We start from the raw sequence: 26,801 nt of genomic DNA, 5'->3' as shown, positions 1-26,801 counted from the left end.
TTTTTTCGTTAAAATATGTTTTATTCATTTACAACTATCATAACTTCCTAACCTAACAAATGATATGTCCGTTGTACAATTTGTCTCTTCATCGGGAGTTGTGCTGAAACTGTCATTTTACCCCGAGCACGAGAGATGCAGTCAAATGTTGTAAAATAGTAGAAATCGCTAAGTTCGCTGTTGTATTTTTTTTTCTGTTTTCCAAACCGCGCGATCATAAAAGTCTACATCTCCCTGTTTATATTTTCTTCGAATTTTAGTATCCTAATATACACTTATACAATTGATAGGTTTTAAGTATCGTTTAAGTATCGAGAGACAAATGCAGCAGAGAAACACTTCAATTTCAAATTGAACAAATTGTATTCAATTTTAAACCGACAGACATTTAAAAGTATAAAAATTCTTAAACTATCATTGAAAAGAATTACATGCCACTTATCAGTATCGCTAGACTTTTTTTTTCTCCGCCGGAAAGAAAGCCCGTTCGAGCTTCCCCCTTTTGGCTTTTGTCCACTATGACGTACAATAAAACTCTTACTCCGTACAAAAGTGCAATATCACAAGATGACATTTAACACAGACAATTGATTAAAAATGCACATAAAGGCACAAATTGTTGGTCCATCCGCCGTTTTAGGCGGTGGTTCATCGGTTCACTTTTGCGCTAGGAAGGTCAGAAAGGACTTGGTGTGGGGATGCAGCTTCTGTGGCGATTCGTCCTCCAGTGTGAGATCATCCCAGGCGAGATTTTCCACGTTGTCTTCGTGGTTGCGTGGGCTCGGTATCGACAGCTTCATGTTGACGGCACTGCCCGGCGAGCTGGAGTTTTGTCCAGGGCTTACGGAACTTTTCGGGGACGGTTTGCAGTTCTGTTTTAAGACTGACGGATTTTCCGGAGTTTTCATCGGTTTTGGACTAGGCACTTGATTTTTCGGGGAAGTCTGCTCGGGAGTGACAGCCTTGAGCCTTTCGTTGAGGTTTCTTTTATGTGGTGGGGTTTTCGGCACTGGAGCAGGTTTTGCTCGTTGGTCTTTTTTGGGTGGGGTCTGATTCCATGCGGCAGGTTTCCGCGTGGCGTTTGTGGAAGGCTTTTTCGGTGATGTAATGGGTGACTTAGTCGTAGGTGTCGTTTTCACAACTTCTGGCTTGACTTCCTTCTTCCGAGGTTTTGCAGAATTCACGCTTTTGGTTACCTGCTTTTTAGCGCTATCAGTCTTTTCTGGAGTTTTTTTCGGTGCAGGTTTTGAACTATTGTCACTAGACTTTGTCTGTGGTGCAGGTTGATTCGGAACAGAGCTCTCCGTTTTCTTCTCGACCTTATCTTGTGGTTGCTTTGCCGAAGTGTCCTCATCCGGTTCGAACAAATGTTTTCCGTAAAGCTTTTCCAACAGAGTTGAGCTCAAATTAAAATTGGTGTAGAACAAATCCAACGCCATCAATAGATAGGCTTTCGTCCTAGGCAGCATATTGGACACGTTTATCAGGCATTTGCGTATCGAGTAGTTCAGATCGTCAATTTCCTGCCGGTGCTCCAATTTAGCCTCACCCCCATTCAACGTAATCTGCGACAGTATCAATTTGGCAAAGTCCGGATCTATCGTATAGCCACTAGTCTCTTCGCATCTTTTGATTTCCTTTTCCAGTTCCGTCGTCAGCAGAAGCAACAAGCTCTGGCCCAAAATAAGTATCCGTTTACCGTTGACGAAGCGCTTCCGATTGTAGTACTCTCCCAGCAGTGTGACCGAGTTGTAGAATCGCGTAACGCCTTCCCGTTTCAGCTCGTCGATGGCGCGAAAGTTCTCCTGCAGGATCGTGAGCATGGCATTGCGCAGCTTGGTTTCCTTTATTACCAGGTCGTCCAGCTGGCGGGAGGCAAAAACGGTCGCCATGTTGATGGCGAACTTGGAATCGTCCAGGGCCAGGCGATTGAGGTAGATGAAAAATTCACTGTGGACAAAGGGAAAGATGTTCATGAGTTTTTCTGATACAATTGAGGCGTTATAATTTTAACACATTTGAATTTGAATTGAACTTAAAAAAATTGTATAGCCTTTTTGAACACTTGGTATCGTAAAATGACATAACTTTGAAATAACTTTGAAGTTAATTCAAAGTAGAGCGATTCTGTGCAGTAAGATCATATGGGATGTGTGCAACATCATCCAATATTTGTTTTAAACCTGTACTGGTAGATGTTTATAAAATTATGTAAACAATTTTTTGTGAAAATACTATTTTGTTATTTTGAAATAAAAAAGTGAAGTTTTTGATTGCGGTGTGAAGTTTAACAATTCTCGCTTTATTTAATATTTCCCCCAATGGCTTTTAATTGATAACCAAGTTTGTAGATCGTTTTAATGATCCAACGAATGGATTAGCACGTTATTTAACAATGCTACGATGAACATATGATCCTCCTCTATCTCCCAATAGTGACAGTTTTTGTCTTATTTCATTTATTTGCTTAAAAACAATGAACTACACATTTGGTTACCAATGGCTTGTTGGGCGACATCATAAATTATGTGAGAATTACTGCCATATGTTTCCAAGAACAAGACATATGCTATTCACTAAATATGGGGTCACTAAATCTGAATCAAGCCTCAAAAAGGTCACAATAATTGTTTGTTGCAACAAATTATTTGTTGATAAATCGGTAAATTGTAGAACTGAATTTTGTGAATTACACAATAAACCACGTCAAACACCTAAAGCTAGATAATTTTATTTGAAATAGGCAACCTGTTCAAGAAAAGAATGATTTTTTCTCTGAAAATGTTTTTTCTTTTATTCTCAATGCAAATTCACTCGCGTTCAGAAAACAAATCTGGAATGTATGAGACAGTTTAGTTGAATGGTTCTTCATATGGCCTTGGCAATGCATCGTCAAAATAACCGAAACGGCCGTATAGATAGCGCCACCGTGTGTTTGGAACAAATTTAGCCTGGGTTTCTATTTTTTGTTAGTTTTAGAATTTTGAATTCTGTTTCAAAATATTTCGTAATTCGTTCCCGATTTTTGCCACAATTCTGTCTACAACCAACAATTTTCCTTCGATTTATTCTACAGATTTGTTAAGAAATTTTTTAAGTAATTCGATCAGTTTGTATCTCTACTTCAATATCCTCAATGAATTTTTGCAGGTAGGGTTTCAATGCTAGTAATGGACCCCTTAGTAGCTGAAATTCATTCTAGACGCTTTTCCGCAATGATATCTCAGACGCATATACGTTTTGTGGAGTCTAACAACAAATTCAATGTCTTTACTTCATAGTACGTCTATGAAACATACAAAATCATTCAATTTTTCCAGAGAAATATGCATTTGAAAATCTGTTGTCCGAATGCCTATTATGGACCCTCCCGGGGTCCATAATAGGATTGTTTACAAATTTGACGTTGCGTATTATGGACCCTCCATTTGATTCCCATGTAATCCGGCTCGCTGCCGACGAGACGAGCCTATTATGGACCCACCTGGAAATGCGTATTATGGACCCTCTTGTGTGGTTTCATTTACAAAACTGTTCAAATATCTGTATTTATGCGTCTCAAACCAAATATTTTGCCTGAAACTGCTGACTAACAATGTAATCGAAGTTCCCCCGGTGGATTTTCATAGGAATAAAGTTGCTTTGAGTATTAATTTTATGTTTTTCTGTAGGGGGTCCATAATACGCAAAGGGTCCATAACCGGCATCGACTCCCTACTTTTCCTCACGAACAGGAATTTTGCAAAAAATCTATCACGAATTTGTTTTCCGGATTTCATGTATTTGATGTTTTTGTTTATTTTTTTTTTCGACCAAAATCTGATACATAAAATAATAACCTATATCAAGCTAATGTTCATCTCGTAAAATATAGTTTTGAAGTCACTTTTAGGTCACTTTTCGGTTACTATTTTGATCATTTTGGTCACTACCAACCCTACACAGGGAAACGGTTTATTTAAGGAAGTGGTATTCGTTAAAACTAATTTCAAGGTCGATCATGATGTTGTAATGATGCATCAATTTGGACTAAACATTGAAACGTCAGAACGACTTCTCAGATGATTTAAAAAAAATTAAGATTATTCTAAAGAACTAATAAATAAATATAATATCAAATATTGCAAATTGCAGAAAGTGTCGAAAAAAATTATCAAAAATTTTTGATTGGGACGATAAGTGCTTTTGTAAAATAAGGTTAAATGTGAAGATAAAATAATAAGGTTATGGTGTTAGCCGTTTTTTTTTTTTCATTTTAAATTCTAATTCAAAGTTGAACAATATGCAATTCTTTTTCAAGCAATGAAAAACATGCAGACAGCAAAAAAGGTTACAAAATTTCAATATGAAAAATGGTCACGAAAGTTACTACAAATTTTTATAATCCAATGACAAAAAAGGATAATTTTCTCTTGAAATATTATGAGGAATACTGTGCCTGTTGAGGGATCTTCTGGTGGAAATACTAGTTATAGAGAATTTTCCACGGAAAGCCTGGAGTGAAACTCGGCGAGATTCATTCAAAAGATATTGAGGAAAATTACTAAGATTCATCTGAAATTAACCATCTAATACCCAAATTCTTATTTTCAATCTAAATATCATTTTTAGTTATCTAAAATCGATCTAAACACGTTTTGGGCAATTATTTATTTCTATTCGAAAATCTATGAATTTTGGTTTTTGATTTTCATAATTTTTATTTTTGAACACCCCTATCCTTTTTCATTTTTTCTTGAAGCCTCTTCTAGTTACTAATTTTTGGCAATACAGGTCGGATTCGATTATCCGGAGACTCGATTATCCGGGACTCGATTATCCGAAATTTTTGACTCGATTATCCGGAATATATTTTTTGATATTCTTGTTTTTCAGTTTTCAAGCGTAATATTGAGATATTTTAGATTGCAATATACAATATTGCAATCTAAAATATCTCAATAGTTTTGGGCCAAGGTAAGAAAAATGGGGTTTTAAATAGGGGTTTTTTGTGTATGCCGGTCAAAAAATTATTTTTCTTCTCAAGTAGGCTTCGTGGCCGTGCGGTTGGCGGCGTCAGTCGTTTAGGCGTATTGTGCCATGAAGTGTGGGTTCGATTCCCGCTCCAGTCGGTGGAAACTTTTCGTCAAACGAAAAATTCATCATTGGGCTACTGGGTGTTTCGTCTTGTCCGTTGCCTAATGTTTGTGATCGTTCAGTCTGTGCAGCCTTGAGCTGAAGACTGTAAATTGTCTTTTAAATTGTCTTTTCTTTTAAAAAAGACCCCCAATGTTCCTAGAAATAATTTCTGGCTACGCCACTGCATCATATAAATAAAACAACAAAAAAAGATAATATGTAAGTTCTTTTATCGCAGATTTGAATTTTATTACAGTTAACTCTCCCTTACTCGATATTCCGTATCTCGATATCGAGTTAGAGAACCATAGTAAAAGTTGGTTTTCATGGCTAACTCGATGGTCCCTTGGAACGCAGTTGCACTGCTTTTGTGTTCTGTAACTCGATGATCCCTTCAATATCGAGTAAGGGAGAGATGACTGTATTAGTGATTCGATTATCCGAAGTGAAAAAAAATCGATACTCCGGATAATCGAGTCCGACCTGTAATAAAAATTCAAGTGTTTACAATACTTTTAAAAATACTAAAAGGTTTTATTTTTTCTGGTTTTTTTTTGTTTTTCGTGCAATTAACGGTAAAACAGGTTTGAAATTATTTTAATACCACCAAGCTGTGATGGGTAGATCTTAGAAAAATATAAAAGGTACGATTTTTTATATTACACGTTAGATCAACCTCAGGCATTTGTAGGTTATATAAGAATACAATTATTCAAACATTAAAAAAAAGCAAAAAGTTTCAAAAGTCATTAAAAACATTTTTTATATGCGTGTTATGAGTCAAAGTTTAAGCCAAAAATAAAATCATTTTGATTTCCGAGCTACGAAAAATTTCACAAAATTCCAAAGTGTAGCCCGTCTATAGGTGGGGTTGGGTATTAAAAGGATTAATAGAACATCTCCAAGGGATTTCCCATAGCTAGCTAAGAATCCGACAAGAATCTGAAATCAATGATTCCAAACAAAAAATCACCTCATGATCTAACCGGAAAATATTCAGAGATAACTATGGAAAAGAATTTCAAACTGAGGCAACAATTTCGTCAAAAATATTTCAAGCCTACCTTTAAAAATACGTCAATAAGTGATCTGGAATCGATCAATGATCTTTATAGTAATCTCACTAGAAATCGGACATGAAAATCGCAATGTCTGAATTGTCAGACTTTTGCTAAAGAATTCAAATACGCACGTCTATTACGGGTCTCCTCAGGAATCCACTAAAGGTATTTTGATGAATCGTGTACTTAACCCTACAAGGATTGCATCTGAAATTACTTTTAGTTGGATCCATTATGCGTCTCATCAGGAATTGACAAAATAATCCAGGAGGATTTTATCTTCATTCAACTATGCATGGTTGGTAGCAGGTCTCTTTATAGAGACTTTGTCACTATTCTAATGCAAGTCTCTAAAAAGTGTATTTTTATGAAAGGTCCTTAAAATCTCTTTTTTTTTTTTTCAAAAAATGGTCTTGAAGTTTTTTTTTATCAGAAATTTTGTCGCAACTGTTCTATAGGTCTTCAGGAATTTTATTTCAGATTCCTCGAAAGTAAGTTCCAGGAATTCTTTTAGTGATGTCTCCAGAATTTTCTTCTATAATATTTTCAGAGACTTCTGCAAGGGTCCCTCGAGAGTTTTCTTTAGATTGCTCTCCTAGGAATTCGTCCAGCGATTTTTCAAAGGATGCTCAGAGAAATTTTCCAGTAATTCATCCAACCATTTATTCAAATGTTTCGAAAGTTTATAGAGAACATAAAATCCACAAAACTTTACCATTTCTCTAGTTATTTGGACTGGAAGCAGATCTCTTTTTAGCGCCATGTTTACTATTTCAATCTATGTCTAAAAAGTCTTCATAAAGAAGGTCTCTAAAGGCTCTTTTGTGAGCAAAATGACACTAAAGTCATTATTTTCATTTTGTCGATGAAGTTGTCTACTGATTTTTGGTAGGAAGAACACCCAAGTAACCATCTTTACGACTTTTTGGTCTTCAATGGCTTTTATATGATTAATATAGGGCATGTATGCTGTATAATAGCACAATATTATCAAGCAGGGCGAATTGCAGTGCTGACCTCAGGAATTCTTCCAGTAATTCCTCCAGAGTGTTCTTCAGGAATTAAGAAATTACGCCTGGGATCCTAGAATTGATGCTACAGATTCCTCTAGAAATTCTTCCAGGGATTAGCCCAAACATTTCTCATGACGAAGGAATTCTTCTGCAGTTCAATGCTGACCCACCTGTCAAAAAAGACAGAAATTCTTCCAGTTACTCTTACACTGATTTCTTGAAGTGTTACAATTTTCTGTTACAAAAATTTCTACTTGAATTATTTCAGGAAAACCTGTAAAAATATGCAGGGTATTGGCTGGAATTCGTTAAGTTTTTCTGGAGAATACTCTTCCAAGAGTAACTACGCCGCGGTTACCACCAGCGAGTGACCAGTGAGTTACATTTACAGCATAAGCGATTGTCTGGCTCTCTAGATTTGTGGTCTCTAAAATTCGAGGCATGGCTTCGATGCATTTTTACCTTAATCTAACTTCAGTTTACATGAAGTTTGTTTGAGTTGCTAATAGAGAAGGTAAATTCAAATAAGAAAGAGGTTCAATTCAAACTTGTTCTTAACTTTCTAGTTGTAGATAAGTTCATGAGTCACTCTTTCGAGAATTGAGTTCTGTTAATATTCGTAGTGTTCTATTAATCATCGAAAAAGTTTCACTGAAACTAGATTTATACTAAATAGTACAATCCAAACAACCATGCTTGAGCAAAAAATCTATAAGGAATTTTATATTCGGAATTTCTATATCGTTTGAAATACTTTAAAAAAATACTTTAAAGATTCCTCCTTTGTGGATTCTTTGCGATTCCGTCCGAGCTTTATCAGAGTTTTGTTTTTTTTTTGTTTCATGAAATCAATCTAATAATTCATATAGGGCTTTCTCAAATGTTTTTCCTGTAGAATTTCAGAGATCATAGATTGCCTTGGAATTTACTTTTTAGAAATTTCATGAATCTCAAAAGCATTCTTCTGAATTGTTACAGAAGATATCCTGAAACGCTTATCAGGACCTGCACATCCGGATAGAAATCTTAGGAATCACTGAAAGAATTTCTGGAGAATTTAGGCGTTCCATGACAATTTTATGGATGAATCTATGATGGTATGCCTGGTATTTAGTATTTCTCGAAGTTATACAATTCAATTCTTGGAAAACTTTCTAATTGAATGGTATACTGACCATAATCAGTGAAAGGTTCCAGAATGATATGGAATAATACTTAAAGCAAACTTTGGACACATATCTGAAGAAATTGCTGGAGAAAATCATCTCATAAAAGAGTTCTGGAAAACGTGAATCATCAAAAATACACCGTGAACTACCATCATGTTTACATGAACGTTCCTGGAACTAGGCAACGCGTTCACACAAACATGATCAATAGCCTGGGACACGGTTATATGAAAAATTTAGATTCTCGCTCCAGTCCACTTTTTGGATTGCATTTAGGTCCCATAACAACTGTGCACAATTTCAGCTTGATCGGAGAAACTATATTTTAGCGCCAGCCGTTTAAAGTTTGTATGGGATTTACTATGGGAAAACTTACTTTTGCAAAGAAAAATCGCCAGAGGTCGCCCAGTTACCTCTATAAAAATTCTGAACACAGACCTCAATAGGTATTTTTACAATGAACAACATTTCCGAAGACCGCAAAGCAATCCGATGCTTGTGAAAATAGTTATTAAGCATAGACTATTCGGAAATTTAGCCCGATTTTGTTGTTATTGTTATTCCTTTACGTGTTAATCAACGTCGCCTTGCCAATTGGTTTTCATTGAATAACTTTTTTCACAAGTGTCGGATTGTTTCGCGGTCTTCGGCAATATTCTTCATCGTAAAAATACCTATCGAGGTCTGTGTTCAGAATTTTTATAGAGGTCAATGGGCGACCTCTGGCGATTTTTCTTTGCAAAAGTAAGTTTTCCCATAGTAAATCCCATACAAACTTTGAACGGCTGGCGCTAAAATATAGTTTCTCCGATCGAGCTGAAATTTTGCACAGTTGTTATAGGACCTAAATGCAATCCAAAAAGTGGACTGGAGCGAGAATCTAAATTTTGTCCCACACTAATGATCAAGTTCACGGTGTATTTTTGCTGCTGCTGTTCACGGATGCGAGAACGGATTTTTTTCTGTGCAGTAAAACATGGCGTAACATCACGAGAAATTTCTAAAGACATTCTTGGAGGTGATCTTACATAAATACCTGGTCGGGTTTTTTGGGAGATTTTTTTAAACTCATAGAGTATTTTCTGATTTCATTTTACCCTATATTTTGTTTTAAATTTTTGGTCACTTTCATTATTTTTTTCCAGGCATGAGGTCTCTAAAGTTTCTTGATACTTGACTAGCGACTCTAGCAGCTCTGAATTATTCTTTCAGCCATGCTCATAGAGATTGCTTCGAAAGTTCATACCTTTCTCTATAGAGATAAATCCAGCAAATTTATCAAAAACCCTTTCAAAAATTTCTCAGCAAATCGATTAGATATTTTCTTCAGCATTTTATCAAGGGATTATTCCTGTATGTCTTTCAGACATTGCTCGAGTAATTTTCCGTCATATTTTTTTTGATGTGCTGGGTAACCATCAGAGATCTTAGCAATAAATGGCCAAGGATTTAATTTCAGGTAGGCAGTACTTATGAGCTTTGAATGCAACTTTTATCAACAGTGTAGGTATGTATGGAGAAACGATTCCCACCAACATATCCACTCTAAAACCTAAACAGGTTTACCCAGGTGCAACGCTTTCGTTTAAAATGCCGCTGTGACGCATAACGAACGACCGCACTTCAGGTTCCGTATACCCGCATGAGTCATTCGAACGAACCACCGGTGGTACTTGGCGTTGGTCCTACCAAACTCTTCAGCCCACCACCACCACATCAAATATGCAAGCTCACGAAAGGTTACGTCTAGTTCCTCACGTCTTCGACGTCGTTCGCTTTGTCAAGTTTTGTCTCATCTGGCTGCTAATGTATTATAATGTCGACCAACAAGAAGAATAGAGCTGGGGCTGAATCTAATCACACAAACATTGATCTTGGGTCAATCCTATAAGGACTGTATCGGATATAAGTTGGAGTTGGAAGCATATCTCCCACAAAAGTTGCGTCAATCTTATGAACAATTTGATGAAACTAAAAGCTGACAAACAATATAATAATATTCTTTTTCATTAAATAGCCATTGTAGAATGAAGAAATACATGGGATTTTTTTGGGTACTTTCATCCTAGCTACTCCATCAAAGCAATAAAATTCCAACGGCGATGGCCAAAAATAAAACATAAGTAATGTTTAAATTTGAAATCATGTCCAGAATGTATGAGCATTGAGAGCAAAAACGAAACTTTTAGGCATTAAAGTTATTCATAGCAGGTTCAAAGATCAAAAATCGATAAAATTTTTGGGCTCATTATAACCAGCACTTCTCTTTTTTTTTTTTTTTTTCAAATAATAAGGTTTCTAGAAGCTCCACTGGGCACCATATATCCATAGTGGTAAACGCGCAGCTATCGGGTCGTGGGTCGACATTAAGCACCATTAATCTTTTCAACTTATTCCCAATACAGTCCTCAGCTGGATTCATGCGTCCGATAGTCAGCTGGTGAAACCGCTTTCCCACTTAGCATGTCACGCGCATCGACCTCGATCGTTAATATGCGTACACGCAGAACGCGCTTTGGAAACTTCCCACTTTTTAAGCTGTTCCCCAAAAAAAAGCGAGGCTGCAACATCGAAACGGTTGTCAACATCCCACAAATGGCACTCAGCAACTTTCGAGTGGTTCCACACTTTGGTGCGGTGGTTTTCAAACTGTTTTCACAGGGACACTTTACGCAAGACAGAGCTGGTTTGGAGCAGGTCTTTTTTTATTTTAATACAAGTTGCTAGAAAGCCTTTATTTGCAATATTTAATCTGAATTGTCTCTGAAGTTTCCTTTCTCCTTATTCTACCTATAGTGAATCTAGTTCTAGAGGCTCCACATAAAATTTTGAAAACTTTTACGCAGCAGTTTTTTTTTTCGGAATTTCTTCTCAGATTATTCTGAGAAAAGCTTTAGATATTCTTCGAGTGATTTCTCCAAAGATATCTTCTGCAGTACGCCTCAAGGGGTCACTCCAGTTATTCCTCTAGGGCATTCTTCAGAAATTCTTGCAGTAACTCGTCCAACGATTTTCCAGAATCCACTTAGAGAAATTTCTCCAGTACTTGTTTCAAGAAATTCTTGAGCCCTCGAACGCTACTACCTTCAGTAAATTTCACAGGGACTACTCGGAATTTTTTTCCAGGAACTATCTCAGGTTTACCTTCACAGATTCTTCCACTGTCTTTTTCAGTTCTTGCTCTAGTTGGTTGTTTTAAGGATTTAAACTGAAGATCTTTTAAGAAAAGTTTTTGAAGAAATTCTTGTAGGGATTTCACAAAAAAAATCATACAAGAATACTTCCAGAAGTCCCTATGCAGATTTTCCAGTGATTCTTCTAGCCATTTTTGCATGGATTTTATCTTTTATCTTAATTTTTTCCAGGAATTGCTTCAACAATTCCCCCACGGGTTTCTATCTGAAGTTCACATTTTTCGAGTAATTTCTCAAGTAAAGTCTCAATGCACTGTGGTTTTTTTTGCCGATTTCATGTGCAAATTGATGTTATTTCTATTGAAAATGCATGAAAAAAACCTGAAATGCTGCATTTAAAAGTTGAGTTATGTAAATTGGTTGCTATGATGAGTTTTCACCTTTTACTCTCCAGTTTTCAAAATGACGTGTAAGTAAGAGAGGCAGTGGTCAAAATTTTGCACGCACAGCAAGAGAATTCGACGTTCTCGCTTGGAACTTATGTGAAGTGGGATTTTAAACAGCTCCGAGACATGAGTTTGATACCGCATTAGGAAAAGAGAAGGTGGTCGAAATTTTCAAAACTATTAAAATTTCCGAAACAATGTCTCGTTCGGCATGTCATGGGTACGTGTGGCTTAAATTTGACATTTTCATGACTACGGGAACATCAATCAAGAGATCTATCTAGCGGCTACTACAATTCCTGAAGTAACATAATAGACCTGTGCTGTTCTGGCCAGACTTGGTGAGCTGCCACTATGGAAAAAAGGCAATCGAGTGGTACGATGCGATCAACGTGGTTTTGGTACCCAAAGACCAGAACCGTTGGGAGGGGAGCTCAGAACTTCGACCTGTCGAACGGCATTGGGCGCTACGCCAGAAAAGAAGAAGAAGAACGGCATTGGGCCTTGGTCAGATAGAATTTCAATAAAACTAATAAACTCGTGGAAAACGAGCAACAGTTTATATCGAACTGGCTTTTGGCGGCGAATAAGGTCGCTGAGACCAGTGCAAAATTTTATGGAAGGGATTAACCTGAAGGCACGGCAGTTCGGATTTGGCAAATTAAAATAATAAACGAACATTTTTTCTCAAAATATATGAAATAAGCCACCACAAGAAAAAAAAAAATAAAGTTTTTGAATTATGAATTTTGACTGAAAGATACGATTTTTGCGGGTTCCAGTCTTTAAATGCCGTTGTATGTGATAGGCCCTTAAAAATTGTATTTTATTTATCACTTTTTACAAGATTTTGATCATTTGTCATGTTTTCTACAAAGTTGTTAGATACCTTAAATTTCGTGTTTTGTTGAACATAGCAACTCCTATCTCTTAAGGTGACTATAAAACGAAACCAAACATTGAATTTTCAAGTGCACAAGTGTGGAGAATCTGACAACCGTTCGCGTTGATAATCGCGCTTGATTGATTGCTGCTGGGGACCAATATAAACAAAATAAAATATTTTGGACTTTAAGGCTAAAGTTATAGAAGGGGTCACCTGGGTCAAATCGAGTAAAAAATCGGAATTGATCTTAAACACTGAAAATTTCAAAAATTTCATCGCGAATATAGTCAATTATACCTAACCTAATGCGAAAGTCATGTTATAGTTGATAGTTGGGGTTGCATTCGCATTGGGGAGAATTGCCCGATGGTTGGAAAAAGTTTCACCGAAAAGACATTCAGAGGTAACTTTTTGAATAAATCTGAAACCTAAGTGCTTTTAAGTATGCCACTTGCTCAAGATGTGCATAAAATTTCATCTCTTTTTCGTGGCATTACGTCCCTACTGTGACAGAGCTTGCTTTTCAGCTTGGTGTTCTATGAACACTTCCACGAGAGCTTTCTCTGACAAAGTTAGGATTTTTGCATTTTTATCCGGTTTGACCAAGTAGACCCTCTTTATAATTCTAGCCTTAAAGCCCAAATGATCCCTTTAATGTTTTTCTTCAAAAATTGATATGTAAATGCACCATTTTTGAAATTTTCAGAAAAAGCGATTGATAGTTGAGTCCTGGGTGATTTTCTGAAATTAAATTCTTAACCCGGACCGAAACGGGTTAAAGGTTTTACATCAGCTAGTTCTAGTTATTAGTTGCTATGTTCCGTCCTATGTTTTGAAGAAACTCCTTCAAATAATCTTGCAGAATATTATCCGGAAATTCGATTTTTTCATTTTCCAAAAAATATCTTAGCTATTCATTTAGAAAATCCTCCAAAATTTCCTCATTATTACAGGAGTTTTTTCAGAGGTTCTTGCAGGACTGTATTAGGAAATTCTACAGAAGTTTCATAAGAGATTACTTAAGGCCTTTTTCCAGAAATACCTTTCTGATTTTTAAAAGAACAGTTATTGTAAATAATGCTGATACAAAAGCTTGCATGGATCTTTCTTTCTGTAAGCAAATTCTCGAAATATGATTCCGCGTGGCCAGGTTGAAGCAGTCATTGCTAAAGTCTCCATCGTATAGGCAACACTTTATTGAAAGAGATGTAATCCAGATCATTGCAATTTTTCCAACCAGATACTAATTTAATTACATTCGCACTCGGGTTCAGGAGCACCAAGACTTTGAGACTCCAAACAGTTGATTTCATTTTCGGATACTTGTCTGTCGATGTTCGTCAACAGCAGCAAAGAACGTACATATCTTCATCTGTCAAGGGATTTATCTTTGTAAATTCCTTGAAAGTTCCCTGGATACATTCTTGGTAAATTTTGTCATTACCTTGAAAACTTTCTGGAGGAATTCCTGAATAAACCTTCGAAGTAATTTTCGGAGTAATTTCTGATGTATCCTTAGGTAATTTACAGGTTGAAATTTTAAAGAAATGCTAAATAACAATTTTGGAGGAAATCTGAAGAAATCTCTTAAGAGATTATGGGTTGAATTATTGAAGATGTCTGGAGGCGTAAGGTATTCTATTAAACAGCTCAAAGATTTATTAACAAACCATTTTGTAAAAGTAAACCTTGAAAATCCGGATCATATCCCGGGAAGGAGGCAATTTCCTTAGAAAGTTTTTTCGAGAAGTAGAAGTTTTACTATTGAAAAACCAAGATTCCTAAAATTACGATCAAATTTTCAGCGTGAATGGTTGTCTGGTTCTCCAGATTTGTGCTTTTGAAAATGGAGGTTTGGGTTCGATGCATCTTAAATATTGAAAGTTTGTATGTAGGCTTAGCGCCAGCAGGTTTCTTAGAACTGACTTTTTTATTGATTTTGACTGTGCCTGAAAACAGACTTTTCTTAAATACTAGTAATGAAATAGTGACAAATTATCTGTAAAGAGCTCCGCTACCAGCCATAACTTTTTAAAATGGATCAAAAATTGGTAAAGATATTAACAAAAACGATAATCGGTGTTCTATTGATTTTTAACAGTTTTAACATTTTCGGTAAAAATTTTACTTTTTTAAGGGCATAGGATTAGGGTTCACATTTGAATTTTCAGATGTTTCTGATGTTCATTTGAATTTTAAGACGAATTAATGTTAAAAAAAAATCTTCGAGCTGTTTAGTAGAATACCTATAAGTAGATGAAAAAACTGAATTTAGTACTATACCATTTAATTCCACTAGAGTTTGTATCCTTTGACAGATACGTATATTTCCAGATACCAACGTAGACCTTGCTGCAGTGGGAACAGCTGATTTTGTAAACACCAGCCTTGTTTAATGTGTTTACCGGATCCATGGTAGAGCCTAACGAAGTCTTAAGTTGGTTGTCTGCTGGAAAATACCAAATCGATTCCGAAATTCCTTAGCTTTGGGCGGAGCTGTTTGCTGATGTGTACACAGAAAAAAATCCGTTCTCGTATCCGTGAACAGCAGACGTGAACTCGTCAACAAGCAAAAATACACCGTGAACTAGATCATGTTTATGTGACCTTTTGTGGTAGTTCATGGTGTATTTTTGACAGTTCACGTTTTCCAGAACTCTTTTTTGAGCGTGTAGGGGTACCAGGGGCAGTATGGACATCCGGGGCAGAATGGACACCCCCTGTATCTTTGCATAGGTGAATACTTTTCAATGCAAACAATATTTCAGTTGCCGATCGGAAGAGTAAACTATCCACTAAAATTTCAGAAAAAATGTTCAAAACATTGATTTTAAATCGAAAAATTGAGCATGATTTTATTCGGTTCGAAAATTATAACATTCACACCTCACTAAATAAGGTTTCAGAAGCAAATGACTGCAAGTTGACCGATAATGTAGCTCTTGATTGAATCTTCAGTTATTTATGCTATATTCAAAAATATAGTGGATTTTTTTTCTGGTACTTTAAGACATTGAAAAACTTATATGGAAATTTCTTATACTGTTGGGGCAATATGGACACCGGGTGGCAAAGTAGAGTTGGCACTTCAAAGAGAAAGGAATATAACTTCAAACACAAAATTATCCAAAAATATTTACCATTCAATGCAATGATTATGAAGTGGAACCACAAATCGGTTGAAAATCGTCAATTCTTGATTAAAACTAACCTGGAGGCAATATTGAAAGCATCCCTACGAAAAATGTCGTAAATTGATTTTAATCATATTTTCAGTGGCACAGTGACCTGTCACTATGGTTTCCTGAATATGTACTTCATTTTCCGAGGTTTTGAGAACGATCGCAGGACAATTTTTCTATAAACATTGAGGTGTCCACTTTGCCCCGCTAGCTTGATGGCGACTACGAAATATAAGCTTTTTTTAAACCTTTTTTTGACAACAAAATATTTTTTTCCTGATTATGTAACCATGTTTAACAAATGCTCAAGAACTTTAAAAAGCAGACTGCACATAAAAAACAGTATAATATTCATGTTTTTACAGTCAAAATAGGCCAATTCCTTAGGGTGTCCATACTGCCCCGTGTCCCCCTACGTCAGTGGTTCTCAACCTTTTCGGAGCCACGACCCCCTTTGAACTCTTACAAACATCTAGAGGACCCCTAGAGATGGATGTTCTTAAAACCAATGTTTAATGAAAAACCAAATCTCTCAAAATGATTTATCTTTCGGGTCGTCACGCGGTTGACCATCGCACCACGTTATTGCTGAGAATGAAAAGAGAGGTTTTATCAACTGTGTTTCACAAAATACACAATATAATACGACACACTATGGTTTCCTGAATATGTACTTCATTTTCCGAGGTTTTGAGAACGATCGCAGGACAATTTTTCTATAAACATTGAGGTGTCCACTTTGCCCCGCTAGCTTGATGGCGACTACGAAATATAAGCTTTTTTTAAACCTTTTTTTGACAACAAAATATTTTTTTCCTGATTATGTAACCATGTTTAACAAATGCTCAAGAACTTTAAAAAGCAGACTGCACATAAAAAACAGTATAATATTCATGTTTTTACAGTCAAAATAGGCAAATTCCTTAGGGTGTCCATACTGCCCCGTGTCCCCCTACGTCAGTGGTTCTCAACCTTTTCGGAGCCACGACCCCCTTTGAACTCTTACAAACATCTAGAGGACCCCTAGAGATGGATGTTCTTAAAACCAATGTTTAATGAAAAACCAAATCTCTCAAAATGATTTATCTTTCGGGTCGTCACGCGGTTGACCATCGCACCACGTTATTGCTGAGAATGAAAAGAGAGGTTTTATCAACTGTGTTTCACAAAATACACAATACGATTATTGAAGTGTTATCTGATGTACTGAGCAGGCACTCCTACAAATCATACCTGTAATCCACAACAGATCTTAAGAAATCGTCAATGCAAGAATCCTGCTGTTATCCTTCGGAGGAGTTCATTTTGAATTGAGTCAGGAATCTACCTAGTATTTTTCCAATAATACGACAACGAACTTCCATAAAGGTTCTTGACAAAATTCAACAATTCATGCAATGCAAGTAGGAACAACAGAAAGCCGCATTTATGTACGGTGCAGAATAAAGTAAAGAACTTTGGTATTTTCCGGATCTACTTTGACAGGAGGAATTTTCTCGGCCGAATCGTGTGAAACTTGGCAATAAGAAGCACTTGAAAACACCAAATTTTGTGACCAAAAAGAAACCTCGCAGTGAATCAGAAGTGCAAAGAATTAAATACATCACATGCAAAAATTTCTAATTCCGCTAATAACTCGTCAAAAATATTCCCAGGAGTTAACTACAGATTTTGTTGGTTGCTTAGAAGCCAACTATCTGCCGTTGGGAGAATTAACAAAAAATATTGTCAGGGAATCTCCGAAAACCTTGGATCTCGTCAGTGAGCTGGCATAATCTACCAAGGATTATGCCACAAATATTTCAGAAATTTCCTATTGAATTCATTGTTTTTAATTTTCAAGATCTCACTGGATATAATTTGATTATAGTAATCATAGCTTATGGCTTCGCGGACCCCCTGAAAGCTCCTCACGGCCCCTTAGGGGTCCGCGGACCACCGGTTGAGAACCCCTGCCCTACGTCGTATGGGATGGAGACTCTCTTCATAGGTTCGGTAATAGGGGTTGGTGTCGTCAAAGCACTCCGAATTTGCTGTCTTTCCTTTTTGTCGATGATGGCTTTTATCGTCCTTTCCTTGTATCCGTTGATCCTTGCCGTTTCGTAGATATATTCCAGTTCCTTGGTTTTTCCGTCTTCACTGAGGGGTAGAGTCTGCATCCTGTGGATCATGTTGTGAAACGCTGCCATCTTATGCTGGAATGAATGATTCGATATGTAAGGGGTGACTCGCTGGGTGTTTGTAGGCTTCCTGTAGATTTCGAAGTTGTAAGATGAACTTTCTTCCCTGGTGACAAGTAGATCCAAAAATGGTAGTTTTCCATCCTTCTCCTCCTCGTGGGTGAACTTGATATCCTTGTGTACGCTGTTGATTATATCCAGAATTTTTGCCAGATCGTTCCGCTTGATAACGCTGAAAATGTCGTCGACATATCTCCACCATTCATCCGGTAATACTCCTTGTTTCTTTAAATTTTCCTCAAATTTCGCCATGAATAGTTCGCACAAAAACGGGGAGAGAGGGTTTCCCATGGGGGCTCCTTTCGTCTGTTTGTAGAAATTTCCTCAAAATTGAAAGTAGTTTTCGTCCATGCACAATCTTGCCAACCTCATGTTTGTCCTGACCTTTCCTTTCCATGCTGCATCCGTCCTTTGGTGTAATAACCAGTCCTCGAGAAGATTTAGGGAATCCTTTACTGGAACGCTGGGGAAAAGAGCCGCTACGTCGAAAGAAACCATCATCTCGTCATCCTCGATGTGTCCTGACTCTAATAGTTTCTGGGAGAACTCCTGGGTGTTTTTAACTGACCTAGTGGGGAATGGATTCGGCATACTCTGGAATTCCTTGACTAACCATTTCGCCAGTTTTTGAGTGGGGGATCCATCGGCCGAAATGATTTCTCGCATTTCCTTTCCAGGCTTGTGAATCTTCGGTAGTCCTTTAACCCGTGGAAGAATGGGGTTTGACTCTTTCAAACGAGCCTCGTCAATAATCGTCTTGCAGTTCTTCAGGGTTTTGTCCGTGAGCTTGATGAGTCCGGGTAGTGGATCCACTCTCAAATGTCGGTAGGGGCCTTCGTTGATCTTTTTCGCCATTTGTTTGTCGTAATCCGTCTTGTCCATGATGACGACCGCGTTGCCTTTATCCGCCTTGATGTAGAACATTGGTTTATCCTTAAGTTCTTTCACGATCCTCGTTTCGTCCTTGCGGTACGGTTTGGATGATCGCTGTTTCCATGTCTACGATGATTTTCTCCACGTCAGGCTTCGTAGTCACCGCATATCCTAACCCCTTGTTGTGATGTGTCAATTGCTCTACTGTGAACTGCTGCGTCGGATGGTTAACTACGAAATCTTCAATGGATTCTATAATCGAAGCAGGAACGCAGTTAACTTCCGTCGTCTTGGATCGCATGGAGGCTAGTTTCTTTCCGATGTAGCCTGTTCTTCCTGTCGGCTTCGCATTCTTCCGCTCGTTTAACCTTGGAATAATGGGAATCCTTCCGGATATTCCTGAGCCAATTTTAAATGCAGAAAATAGAGCTTCGTCGTCAGCTTGTCCAGTTTCGCATAGTGGTCTAAGTTTAGTACCTAGTCTAAATATATAATGTGTGCATACGATGGTTTTCTTCAAGTCGAGTCTAGTACACGACACTGAAGACGCCCAGTCAACATTTTGTTTGGTATAACTTTTGTTATACATCATTCTATATGAATCAATTCAATCGTATAGAATGCACGAAAAGGCTATATACCTACCAAAGTGGAGGCTATATGCGTACTTGGCACGACTTTTTCGGACTTTCTGCGATCAGATATACGATGCCACAAAATTTGGATGAAAATAAAAAAAAAAGTTTCCAGCGAGTCTCGAACGCGGGACTTCTGGATCAGGATTCAGACACCTAACCATTGTACCACCAAGGGTTGCATATCCGATGGGTGATTATTTGACAATATTAATACATGTTTCATGTACAGCGACACATACTTTGTTGTTCTTTGAGGCCCATCGTCAGCAGATAGACAAAGTTTGGATGGCAATTTTTGCTAAGTTATTGCGATTTCATATGATGCTTTCTGGATTGATGATCTGTCAGTTTATATAACATAACGCGATTCTATGTAGCACTATTTACGACATGTTTTGTTGTCAACACAGATTGTCGTTTATGAATCGTATTGGGGATTTATATACAACTTGTATTGACATTGATAACGCTTAATATGGCATCTTGTGTGATTCTGATTTTGGACGCATGAATATGTGATTTTGGATGCACATTCTTATACGATACGTGGTTCACTGGGCGGCCTTACAGTTGAGGTCGAAATACGCGTATCTGTCAAGGGATACAAACTCTTGTGGAATTAAATGGTATAGTATTAAATTCGATTTTTTCATCTACTTAAAAAAATATTTTTAATGCAATTTAAAAAAAAAATGGCACAACTTCGATGAAAATTCAGTAAACAAAATTAAAAAAAAAGATGGGAGGGATTCCACGGAGGCATGCAAGTCGATTCTGATCGACCATTTCAAAAATATCTGAAACTTTGCACAGTTTTTCAGTTCCATCTAAATCGTCATTTTCCGATATCAAATCTTCAAGTTGAGTCACGACTAACTTTTCAAAAGGGTGTATGTGAAAATGGTTCAAAAATATTCAAAAAGCTGCACAGCAAAAACGGTTCGTTCGATTGTTAGACAACTAAAGAAACAAAGTTAGACAACTAAATAAAAATTTCAAAAAAAAAATACACACAGTAAAACAATTTTTTTTTTGTATTAAAAAACATCATTTTTGTCACAAAAACTCAAATATCTCAAAACCCTATCGGAATACCAACGTAATTTTTTGAGGGAAAACGGTCCATTATATTAGCTATCTACCATAAAAATTTGGTGATGGTAAGCCAATAAACAAAAAAGTTATGACATTTCAAATATTTCACAAATTTGACACCTAGTGAAAAATGTTTTTTTTTTCATTGTTAATTTTTTTTAGGACCGCAGTTTGTTGCTGAATTTTTTGTGAGGGGAACCACATGAGGTTAACAAGTTGTTTTCATGATATTTTATTTAATTATTCATAACTATTATAGCATCTATTAGAAAGTTAGACGCGATCCAGTGTTGTGATCTAAAGTCTTGATAGAATCATATTTTTTATTGTACGTAACTGAAGAAAAATTCTCTCAATAGTGTTGAAACCTTTTGATAAAAGAAACCTACAAGAAATCTAATATTGAAGACAAAAGCTACAAAAAAAGTTTTCTATACAGGTATACGACTAGTTAACCTGCAAAAAGTTTAACTCGTAGAGAACAAGGCGGGTCTATACCCAGGTGATCTAGTATACGTAAAGCAGGTCGGTTTTCTCGGCGCTGGTTTTCTCCACAAAGTTAAAATCTGATTACACCTGGGTATAGACCCGCCTTGGTAGAGAATAGACTTTGTTAATCATATTTGGGAGAAAGCGAGTAACTTCAACAACATCAAAAATATGATAGGTACATACCATGAACATACTCACGAAAAAGCTAAAAATATACTACCACTATGGTTATAAAAGATTTAATTGTAAAATTTTTCTTCAGTCGAGCAAACGACACCAAACTAGTCAGTAAAAACTTAAAAGTGATTTTGTTTATTAAAATCTAACGAGCAACATGAGTAGTCGCTTTCTCAACTGTTGCAGGCCGTTTGCAGAAAAAAAGTGTTCGAAAGAGCTACGAAATCTCACCGAAAGCACCATAGATAAACTGAAAGCGGCTGGTTATGCTCCAATGTCTACATTGAATACAAATTTACGCATTTGTACGTCCTGCCGTTTAAACGTTGACAAACGGGCAATCTGTACATCATCGGTGGATCAGGTTGCAGGAAGTTCGAAAACAACAACAACTGAGGAATTACTAGATGCACCGACAACAACTGAGGAGTTACCAGAAGTACCAGTCTTACCACGGTACCATCAGCGACATCTGTTTCAACAAATCAATCAGAAGATGAGTGCATCCAGAAGGTCAACATCGAACGCTTCAACGAAGGGATAGCTGGAATAAAAGTGACTCCGATTAAATGGACGAAGATGGGTTACGTCAATTATCCCGAGAAAAAATACCGTGAAATCAACGAAGCTGTACGCGTACCAAATAGTTAAACCAAGCACAGATATTGTTGAATCAATTTTAATGTATGGTTGACTGAAATCCAATGTCAAATATGATTGATCTACCAGCAAATATGATTGACTGGACAATTCTTTTTTCTCCGTGCGAAGAAACCTCTTCAAATTAGGACCTGAGGATGTGGAAAATACAGACTACGATGAGGTAATTATGAATATGAAGGAAAGGTTCTCGAATCTAGCCACGACAAGGAAAGAAAAATTATTGATTTTGTCGATGCTGCCAAGCTCGTGGTCTATTCAAGACGCCATTGATGAGTTCAAAACCAATAGAAACACAGCAAAAGAGGCAAAACAATTCAAAAATAACTGTATTGCAACCAAAAATGCTAGGTCGAGTACTTCATTAACAGATGAGACAAAAGAAAAAATAATTCAATATTTTGAAGACGATGAAGTAAGTAGAGATGAAAGCGTCAAGCAATCCAAAAACGATTAATGATGACTACTTTGAAAGAAGCGTATACACGCTTCAAGGAAATTAACGAAAATATTAAGGTAGGTTTTTCCTCATTTGCAAGCCTTCGTCCAAGGCAATGCAAGCTTCTATCCAATTCAGGAACACATAATGTTTGTGTGTGCACAACACACGAAAATATTAACCTAATCTTACATAGTTTGAAAAGAATCAATTTATCAAAGGATATTAAAATGTTAACTGGTGGTCTTTTGTGTGAAAATACAACACCAAATTGCTATCTACGATCTTGTTCGGATTGTCCAGATTCTTCATCATTGGAAAATACTTTATTCGCTGAGTTTGAAGAAAATTATATTGATCAGTTATCACTTGAGCAATGGGTGACCACGGATAGGTGTGACCTAGAAACTATTGTAAAACCTGTAGATGAGTTTGTGTCATTTTTTTGCTTGAAATTAGAAAGTTTAATTCCTCACGACTTTATTAAAACAGAGCAATCCCGCTTTTTAAAAAATACGAAAAATACATTACAAGATGGTGAATTTTTAGTCATTTGTGATTTTTCTGAAAACTATAGCTTTGTATTGCAAGATGAAGTGCAGTCCCATCACTGGAACGTACAACAAGCTACAATTCATCCATTCGTTATTTATTTCAATGGAAGTACGCAAATTGAACATTTTAGTTTTATTGTAATTTCCGAAGATTTAAGACACGACTCAGTATCTGTAAATTTGTTCATTGCCAAAATGATTAACTTTTTACGCGTTGATAAGGATAAAGAAATCAGAAAGATATATTTCATGTCTGATGGAGCAGCATCGCAGTACAAAAACCGTAAGAATTTTTCGAGCCTATGTCAATTTAAATCAAAATACGGAATTGATGCAGAATGGCATTTCTTTGCTACGTCACATGGCAAAGGTCCTTGTGATGCTATTGGAGGAACCATAAAGCGCATGGCCACAAGAGCAAGTTTAGCCAAAGAACGTGAGCATCCAATTAAAACTGCAAAAGAACTATTTGATTGGGCGAATCGAAGAAAAGAAGAAGATTTAACAAAATTATCATTTTGTTTTACTACTACTGAAGAGTACGAATTAACGGCATCAGAGCTCAGCGAGCAATATAATAACGCGAAAACGATCCAAGGAACCCAAAAATTTCACTGTTTCATTCCATTATCAGAAAATAAAATTAAAGCAAAACTATACTCGAACTGTACTGATAATGATGCCAAAGTGTTCGATATTGTAAAAAAATTGAATAACAATAAATAAATAAATAAGTATTAATGAAATGTTTTCATGATCTCATAACGCATACCCAAATCCAAAACTTTTAAAGTTTATATATAACATTTAGAAACTCATCGATCATACTCTAAAAAAAATATCCTGGTAAAAAAAAATTTATTTTCGTGTAATCTGTTAATTCATTTTAATTTATACATATATACATATACATATAATATTTATACATATACATAATATTTATACATATAATATACATAATACTAATGAATACATGAAAACGACTTGTTTAATTCACGCAAGGCCCTTAACAATAAAATCAGCAACAAACTGCGGTTCCCGTAATAATTTACACCGAAAAAAAAAATTTTTTTCTACTAAATGTGAAAATTGTGACATGTTTGAAATGTCATAACTTTTTTGTTTATTGGTTTACCATCACCAAATTTTTATGCTAGATAGCTAATATAATGGACCGTTTTCCCTCAAAAAATTACGTTGGTATTCCGATAGGGAGATATTTGAGTTTTTGTGTCAAAAATTATGTTTTTTAATGCAAAAAAAAAAAATTTCCTGTGTGTATTTTTTTTTTGGAATCTTTATTTAGTTGTCTAACTTTGTTTCTTTAGTTGTCTAACAATCGAACGAACCGTTTTTGCTGTGCAGCTTTTTGAATATTTTTAAACCATTTTCACATACACCCTTTTGAAAAGTTAGTCGTGACTCAACTTGAAGATTTGATATCGGAAAATGACGATTTAGATGGAACTGGAAAACTGTGCAAAGTTTCAGCTCAATAGAAAAAAATGAATTAAAAAATTTACCAAATTTTGGTGCTGTTGCTTGGAATCACTCATGGTGGAAATGGGGAAATGTCATCAATAGCATCATGTCAAGATGATTTTAAATTCGGGGAAATAGCATTCGGGGTGATGGATTTCGGGGTAATGGGGTAGAATCGTATTATAAATATGCCAAAGCCAAATATAATTATAGTTTTTGTAGCTAATTTCACCTCACTGGGATAGGTTAAAGAGTATTTCATCGAAGAAGAAAACATGTAAACATATATCTCGTGACATAGCAAATAATAATTTCTTGTCTGTTTCTGCTTCTACAGGTCATTTCTTCATCTTGGCATTACACCCTCATCGAGACAGAGCTTGCTTCTCATCTTAGTGTTCCAAGCTTATCCCATTCACAATGACTAACAAAGTGCAAGCTAGCTTCTTAGGTAACTACCTGCACTAAGATATTGTTCAAACAATAATGAACAAACATTTGAGCCAGCATTCACAACGGATCAAATCGACGGAATTCATCTTTTAGATAATTAAGAGCTGTTGAGAACACGTTTTCCAGTCAGCTGTCCAAATCGCCAACTAGCTCTATCTACAATAACGACATAATGAAAGAACGGAACGTAAAGTCCAACTCACATTGATCTAGAAGCGCATCGAGCGAGTTATACAATGTGTATGCCGATGAGAGCCAAATTGTTGAGGATATAACATAAAACATCGAAAAGATTTCCCAACTTTTCAAAGCGAAGTTGTCGATTTCGACCTCAGAACTCTTCAGAATATCCAGTTTAGCGAGAAATCGTCAATAGTAAGAAATACGTGAAGCACGTAAAAGGGGGATACGTTGAGAACCACTGGTCTAATAACACATAAATTTCGCCCATTTTGAGCAGAATGTAAAAATATTTTGAACCGAATAAGTAACAATAACGATAACAACAACAACAACATCATCAGCATCACCATCGAAGAGAGGAAGTAATGAAGAAGCGAGTGTATACGTAGTGCGATAATAGCCAATAAAACTCGAGTTGTATATTTAGATAAGGTGTAGGAGTACAGTGGAGACGCTAATTAATATTCACCTCAGCGATTGATCGTCGACAATGTAGCTCTGGAAGAGTTCGGCGAATTTCCGTAAATGATAGGTCAGTGCGATGGTTTCGGAGTCCATATCCATCCGGCGGATTTCCCGCTCCAGCTCGGCGAACTTGGCCGCATTATCCATTACGGCAGCGCTGGCAACTGCAACCGGTGATTGCTGTTGTTCCATGTCGATTTCAGCCCTCACACGTGTACGAGTTCACTTCTTTTTTTTTTTTCGTGGAAATTGCAACCAGTAGGTAGCAGAGCGATGGCCAACAGATTTCGTATAAATGCTTAGGCGATTAAAACGAAATATACCTGAATTGTGTTGCAAAATAGCCTCGCCACTGACTGCGTATAGAACTCGTATGCATGAAGTTGTGTACTTCGAAGCCACTCAAACTCAACACCGAAATAACGCACAAAAAATAAAATGTAACAACATCAATAACAATAACGCCACAGCTGCAAGTTAACGCGCAAGAGATGGAATTTCACACGATCACTAATCGTACAGTTTTAATAGATTTGCTGCTACACACATAAGTCGTAGCTCTTCTTATAATTACTGCAACATATTGTTTGGATTCACTACTCGAGTAATTTAATTAGTGGTTTCCTCTTCCTGATCTTCTCAACGATAATTGATGCTGCCGCAAATACTTCGCGTACAGTCTGAGGACGGACACACCACTTATTGGTGACGACTATCAAATTCTGAGCACTTTACACTTTTCTTCCCTCATTCATAATTACATTCGTCCATCTATGACGTAGATAGATTAGTGCACACTATGGACGTCGCAGATTGAGATAACTTTCGCGAACAAAACGGAACACCCTGAAGCAATGGTGGTTCTTGAACATCCTTTTCTTAGCCAAATGCCAGGCGGTTATAGGTAATTTTTGCACATTTCTTCTCTGCTGCCAGGAGATCCGTTTTCTTTCTTTGCGTCAAGCGCAACTGCTCAAACCCCGACTGAGGAGATGGTCGTGACGATGATGTTGACTGACTCTGGGGGAGAACGTTTCGCGT

General features: G+C 36.7%; 1 protein-coding gene across 1 annotated transcript; it reads right to left on the bottom strand.

The window, feature by feature from the left end:
• On the bottom strand, positions 1-26,801 carry LOC5572693. Its single transcript, XM_001660462.2, has 2 exons — positions 25,765-26,801; positions 1-1,950 (listed from the first exon to the last, which is right to left on the bottom strand). Exons 1-2 carry the CDS (start codon positions 25,950-25,952, stop codon positions 657-659), a joined length of 1,482 nt encoding a protein of 493 aa, XP_001660512.1. The 5' UTR covers positions 25,953-26,801; the 3' UTR covers positions 1-656.

The sequence above is a fragment of the Aedes aegypti genome, chromosome 2 (assembly GCF_002204515.2).
Source record: "Aedes aegypti strain LVP_AGWG chromosome 2, AaegL5.0 Primary Assembly, whole genome shotgun sequence".
NCBI classification, from domain to species: Eukaryota; Metazoa; Arthropoda; class Insecta; order Diptera; family Culicidae; genus Aedes; species Aedes aegypti.
This window is presented reverse-complemented; position numbering and strand designations above follow the sequence as displayed.